Source organism: Thalia democratica, chromosome 4, assembly GCF_965202585.1.
Source record: "Thalia democratica chromosome 4, ktThaDemo2.hap1.1, whole genome shotgun sequence".
NCBI classification, from domain to species: domain Eukaryota; kingdom Metazoa; phylum Chordata; class Thaliacea; order Salpida; family Salpidae; genus Thalia; species Thalia democratica.
Genome location: NC_139168.1, coordinates 31894181 through 31900858, shown reverse-complemented (window position 1 = coordinate 31900858; position 6678 = coordinate 31894181). Strand labels below are relative to the sequence as shown.

Sequence of the window (6678 nt, the reverse complement as noted above, 5' to 3'; positions counted from 1 at the left end):
ATTTGAAAAATTTATAGACAAACACCAACATACTTTAAGTGTTCTGTTTAATAGACACCGAGTGAAATGGATTAAATTTTAACTAAGTTTAAAAACGTAAATACATAGTTTTAAAACCACACAATATGTATACTCTATATACTTCATTAATCAATCAAATTATAAAATAAAAACTGTAATTTGTTTTGTTTATTATTAATCGAAAAACCCAATGAGCTTTTTAGTAAATAAAAAATAAACTTTTCATTTAAGTGCTTTACAACACTAAATAACGTTTTTTATAAAATGCGAACATTAAAAAAAATATTCTGCAAATAATTAATTTTGTTAAAATATTTTTACACGGTAAATAAAAACAGTGTTCTAACACAGAATTTTTAATTTTTTCTTATAAAAAGAATTATAAGTTATTGGCAGATAACATATGATTGAATGGTTTTAATAGACAAAATTAATTAAAAAGAATACGGAAATTACTTAAATTTAGTGCTAAGAAAAATATGATAAAAATAGTAATTATTTTTAGTATACCTAAATATATTCAGTATATATTTCTAATTAGACGAAATTAAACATTTGAATTTGAAAAGTAATTTTCAGGCACTTTGAGCATGAGAAAAAAGCATAAAACTTCTATATACTTTAACTTTAAATTTTTAAATTAAGAAATTATAAAGACAAGCTGTTTGTATATTGAAAATGTATCCTTTAAAAATCATTGCACTTTCAAACCCTTTAACTCATTACAGCAATAAACAGTACAACAAAATCACACACGATGCAAATCACAATTTCGTCACACGGCCACTATGGAACCGCCGTTGTCCAAAAAGCTCTCGTTGTAGGGCGGCGGCGACCGCGGCACGATCTGCCCCCTCCCGTTCACCCTCGACATCTGAGCGGTGGCCGTGTCCATGCGCGAGTGTCCACGGGAAACGTTGTTGATCGGCAACAAAGTGACCTGGGACGGGATGTGGTTCATGTTGGGGCGGGCCGGTTGGTGGTAAAGGTACTTTTTTGAGTTTTTTCGGCGTTTGCGCGACCACACGCGGTAGCCCACTAGGAGGCATAGGAGAGCGAATATGACCACTCCGGCCCCCACGACTATGCCCATGATCATCTGACCTTCGACGGAGCCCTGGTCGTCCAGGTCTTTCTCGTAGTTGAGTTTTTTCGGCTTGCTGTACCCTCTGGTCGGGTTGAACAGGAACCGGTCGTTGTTGATTGGTTTCTCGACGTTTTCGTTCGATTCTTCGTTATCTAAAATTGATCAAAAAAATATATAAGTTCTTTTTTTTCAACATAAATTGTTCATTCGCTAAAAGATTATTATTATAATTTTAATAAGGTAGAGTAGTTTTAAGATGTTTCAAATTTTTACAAATAGTTTTTAGCTTTTTATATCTAAAATAATACAAGAAGCCTGATAACTTTAAAGTATTATAAAATTAGTTTTATACTTAGATTCCACTCGAAACCTATTATGAAGAAATAAAATTAAACAACCACTTTAACAGGATAGTTTTAGATTTTATCTATCTACTAGTATTTTTAATATTCAGAAAACGTTAAAGTATATATTTGATTAAAATTTTAAACAAATTAAACTATTTCTAGTGCAGTGTTGAACCAAATTCAATTCTATTATGTAGACTAAAACAATCAAAAGCTTTAGAAATTATAACTACCGTTTGGGTTGTAGTAGGGTAAATTTTCAATCTGATGTTTTTCACTAGCTTCAGTTTTGTAATCAGTTACATTGTCTTCCTCATCATCTGTTTTTTATTATTTATTGTTTAAAATATTTGAAGTTTCTACTAAATTTACAAAATTGATTTTGAGAAGAAATATGCTTTTAAAATATTTTTGAATAACTTTTTAGTCAGATGTTTTTAAGTAACGAATATGGTAAAAAATACGATTAAAAATCTTTTAATAAAGCTTTTGTCTAGAAAATTTCAATCATTCTGAAAATACAACATTAAATAAAAAAATAAGAAATCAAAAGCATAAGCAAAAACGTTAAATTAAACTAATACAGATTGTTCGAATAATTTGTTTAGTATTTAAAAGTTCAGGTTATGTTCAACACTATTGTCTTTTTTTATGATTAATACATCATTTTAAATTTAACTTAAGAAACTGTTTTGTAAAGTATTTTATTACTTTAATAAGTTTTATGAAACTGTATACGGAAAACAAAAGTTTCAAAACATTAAAACTATTCAATAATGCCAAAGTTTAAAAACAAGTAAGCAAAAATAAAACTAAGGTTACACCTAGAAATTTGCAGTTTGAATTACTGCTTTAACATTTTGTTATTTCCTAATTTTTTTTATCTCCTTACAACGGCTAATTTGATACAAACTTATAGCTTTCAGTGTTGAGCTTAAGAATTTGCCATTATGAAGTATTGCTTATGATGGAACTCAAAGATAAAAGATATCGATCTTCCTATCCCAAATTTACAGCTGTTTTGCCGAAATTTTTATCTGAAGTGCATCAAACTAATTGGTATATAATGAGGCAATTAGAACACATTAACCTTCTAATAACTTTTTAATAATTCATTGTATTTGTAATCTTTCAAATTGCTTAAAAGTTTTCAATTTTATATAAGTTGGAAATAAGTTTGTAGTTAAGTGGTAAAAGTAAGCCCATCTTAAAATTACTTAAAATAATAAGACAGAAATTTTGGAATAATAGCACAACAACGAACGAACTTTTGCAGGTAATTTTAAAACGATACCATACATACGAAAACAACTTAAACTTTAATAACTGCTATTCTTAGTTGTTCAGTTACGTTTTTTGAATATTAATTCATATTTAGCTATATTTGTAGTATTTTTTTTTCATTAAAATACTTATTAAAAAAATTTAACTAAAAACTTAAACTAGCAAAAAAAAAAAAAAAATAAAAGCTTTTTTCTCTTATATAAATAAGCAAAACGAAAAAATAGAATATCATTGTTTGAGATTTATTTCAAAAAAATAAACTTGATATTGTATTCAAATAAAAAAAAATATTCAAAAACTTTGCAATTTATTGAAACTTACCAGTTTGTTGATTGTTTCTGTGGATGTTGATCTTCAGTTTCACGTTGTGTCTTACACACGATCCCCCCTCCGATTGATCCAATCCTTCCTTACTACCATCAGATGTGGCTGTTCAAGTTAAAATATAATTGTTGTTTAATATTCAGTAGTTGTTTAGCAGTTAAAATTTTTGATCATTGCAATGTTAGAAATACGTGCAAAGTAGTTTGAGCCAACAGAAATAAATTTGTAATGCTGTAGTTTTATAGTATAAGTTTTCTAGTAAATGATTGTGTAAGGTGTAATTCAGTAAAAAAACATAATTGCATAGTTTTTCATTTCGCTAATTTTTGTAAATTAACTTTAAGAGAATGTTTAATTAAAAAAACGAGAATATTCGTGTTATAATACGATTAATGAGTCTAAAGTTTTTCATCAAAATACTAAAATTAAAATTAAAAACTAATAAAAACAGATGCAGACGAATAGTTTTCAAGTCGAACCTATGCTTAATTTTATTTTAATCACCTTGATATAAATACATTATGTTTTATTAAGAAAAAACTATAAGAGCATGTATAATACAAAAAAAAGAATTTAAATTTTAATATCATTAATTAGTTTTGATCTTTTCATCAAGTATATTGCATTTAAGACTAATAAAAACAGACGCAGACGTAACTAATTTCAAGTCGAACCTATGCTTAATCTAAATTTAATCACCTTGACATAAATACTCTTGTTTAACTAAAAAAAGTCATAACACTTGACACTGGCAGCAAAACACCAAAAAGCACTCACATATGATGTAGTACGACTTTCCGACTTGAAACTCCAGGGCGAACGGGGAGGGGGAGATCTCCTGGAAGAAGAAGGTGTACTTCTTTTCCAGCTCCGGCGTCTCGCACGTGAGCAGCCTCCTGCCTCGGCTCACGTCGCAAGCCTTGTAGCTTTCGTGGCTGACCAGGTAGATTTTGAAGAACAGGTTCTTGTCTTCCCTGCTTTTCAGCGGGCAGATTATGTCCAGCTTGTCTTCGAGCTTGACGTCTATCGACAGCTGAGGCGTTCTGAACCTGAAGTTTTATTTGAATTGGTTTTTTATTTGACAATTTGAAGTTTATTTTGTTGAACATTTGTGGCACACCGTTTGATTGTGTAACCTTTTTAAAATTGATTGCAACACTTGTAAATATTATTTTTATCTTGGTAACATTTCTAATTAATTTTTCATTAGCTTCGGTATGCAGAACATTAATAAAGTGATTAAGAGTGCAATCCACTTGAGAATAGTCAAATATTTTTAGAGTTTGTGTAAAATATTAGGCTTGGTTCTTTTTTTATATACTTAGTTTTATTTATTTAGTTTCAATTAAACAATGTATATGTATCAAGAAAAAAACTTTAAAATTCTTTATCACATTGTTAGAGTAAAAAATCTATACAGCTTTCTAATCAAAAAAAATTTAAATACTCGTTAACAATAATGTGTTATTAAAACAAATTTAAATTAAATGATAAACTTTTTTAAATAAAGCACTTATCTGAATTAAGAAAAAAACTATATATTATTGTTTTAGTGTCAGTTTTTTATCGTCTTTTGTTAATAAACAAATCTTTAAACAAAGGTTAAATAGTTGTAACTTGCATTAATTTTCAAAATCTTAAGAAACTTTTCAATGTTTGACGCTTGTTTTGTTTTAAGTTTTGTTAAGCTGTAACTAGATAAATACAAAGTTTTAACTTTTTTACATTCCTTAAGTTATATGTTGTTTGGCTTGTAGAATTTGTTTTAGTGATTCAAAAAAGTTTACTACAAAAAAAAAAGTTTAAAATGCAAGGATAAATAATTAAATTATATAAATATAAACAATACTTCGTAATTCGCAGCTAGTAGTCTGATTAGAGTTATTTGAGAAAGTTTAATTTATATTTAAATAAAAATTCACGATTCCTATAACTTTATATAAGTTGATGAAGGCTTAGTACAAAAAAAAAAAAATTAATTTTTTTTTTGTAGTAGCGTATTATTTTCTTAAACGTAAATTTTTCTTAAGCCAAATAAGTAAGTACACGTAAGTTTTTATATTAAACACAAATACTAAATTTTGATATCTTAAACAGTTTAACATCTTACAGTAAGTATTTAACAACATTTAAAAAAATAAACTATTACTTTAGCAGTAGTAAGGTAATTACTTTTACAAATAAAATTAGTTTAGACAGTTAAAAACTAAATAAACTGCTTAAAATTTTAGATAAATTTTATTTTTACAATCTTTTAAAACCCACACAAGTTATTTAATCGAAAACTGTATTAAAACGTTTTTTAACCACGTTTAAAAAATCTTTCATTTCAATACATTGTTGCCGTTTAAGGATAGTTTACGAGTAAACTCAAAAAAAAAAACCCATGAATTGTAAAACCTCTCTAATCTCTGATGCAATTATCTGAACGGTCTTTTATCAAAATAAATGTCAAATTTGACGTTATCTTTGGAAACCAACTCATTAAGTATGACCCTATTTTTGTATAATCAATTATGCACAAGATTAGTAACCAGCTGAAGGCATGTTGTAGTTGCGCAAGGTTGGTTCAGAACATTTTTTAAAACGATGCTTGTCTGTTTGCCATTCGATATCATTATTGTAAAATTGCGTAACTAAAACGATCCGGAAAACCGATAAAATTGATAATAAAAAAATTAAAGGTTTTTTTTATGTTTTACACTTCAACAATAGAATTGTGTAAATATAACATACTTTCTTATTCCAAAAAGTTGTCGTGATACACTATTGACATAAGTTAATGTGAGATGCAAAACTTTTTATTAGGACAAAAAAAAAGTTTATAGAAACATTAACAAAAATTTTCTGCTTTTTCTTACAAACTTTGTAGCAAAAATCCTTATTAGCGCTAACCTTATACAAGACTCAAACCAGCAATGACGTTTCAGCTCGAATAAACACATAAACTTAACCTGAGAAGACAGCCGAAGCTTTTACCGTGCTTTCGCTTTTACAACTGCTTTTTATCCAGTTTATTACGATATTCAAAAGATAAGGTTCTCAGAACTTTCAACTTTTTGCTTTTTGCCATATACTGAAGGCAAATTTGTAACGCTTCGTTAAAGTTTGTTTACCCAGAGCTAATGTAGCGTAAAGCTACCTTAACAACAAAACTCGGTGTCTCGCTCAAACAGGAGCTTTTTATCAAATCATGGTTTACGCTTTTCCTTTAAACACCGGCCGAGATGTAGTCACAGTTGAAAACAAAACTTTTCTAAAATCAATTTTAAAGATGTTAAGCTTTTGCGAACATTTTTTTCTGCTGTGTAAACAAAACTTTTTTTTATAATGTTTGAAAACTAGGTTTGTAAAACGCATTATATTAAAAAAAAAAAGACTATGAAAAATATTTTAACCAACTACGAAAAGAAACAATTAAAAATTCTAATAACATTTTAAAGAAATATACAAACACAGTATAAACTTACAATGGGTTGCTACTGTTCCAATATATTGGCTCAAGGATTTCCGACTTTACCACTTTACTGAGTTGCAAACACAACAATAAAGTTATTAATCGCAGGTACAAAACTTCCATTTACTTTTGATTAGTACTTTTGTTTTACACAATCT

At 27.9% G+C, this 6678-nt stretch overlaps 1 protein-coding gene across 2 annotated transcripts; it reads right to left on the bottom strand.

The window, feature by feature from the left end:
• Window positions 1-418: 418 nt before the first annotated feature.
• Window positions 419-6678, bottom strand: LOC145834552 (ephrin-B1-like). 2 transcript variants are annotated; one of them, XM_082942002.1, is made up of 5 exons: window positions 6534-6678; window positions 3841-4112; window positions 3061-3168; window positions 1689-1775; window positions 419-1260 (listed from the first exon to the last, which is right to left on the bottom strand). In XM_082942002.1, exons 1-5 carry the CDS (start codon window positions 6641-6643, stop codon window positions 797-799), a joined length of 1041 nt encoding a protein of 346 aa, XP_082798128.1. In that variant the 5' UTR covers window positions 6644-6678; the 3' UTR covers window positions 419-796. The 2 variants fall into 2 exon arrangements, with proteins under 2 accessions (XP_082798128.1, XP_082798129.1); XM_082942003.1 differs by lacking the exon at window positions 6534-6678 and adding an exon at window positions 5959-6024.

Coding starts and splice junctions, on each gene's coding strand:
- LOC145834552 (XM_082942002.1), bottom strand. CDS start 6,643: ATGGAAGTTTTGTACCTGCGATTAATAACTTTATTGTTGTGTTTGCAA. Junction 1,776..3,060: donor CAGAAACAATCAACAAACTG/GTAAGTTTCAAT, acceptor AATAAAAAACAG/ATGATGAGGAAGACAATGTA. Junction 1,261..1,688: donor ACCCTACTACAACCCAAACG/GTAGTTATAATT, acceptor GATCAATTTTAG/ATAACGAAGAATCGAACGAA.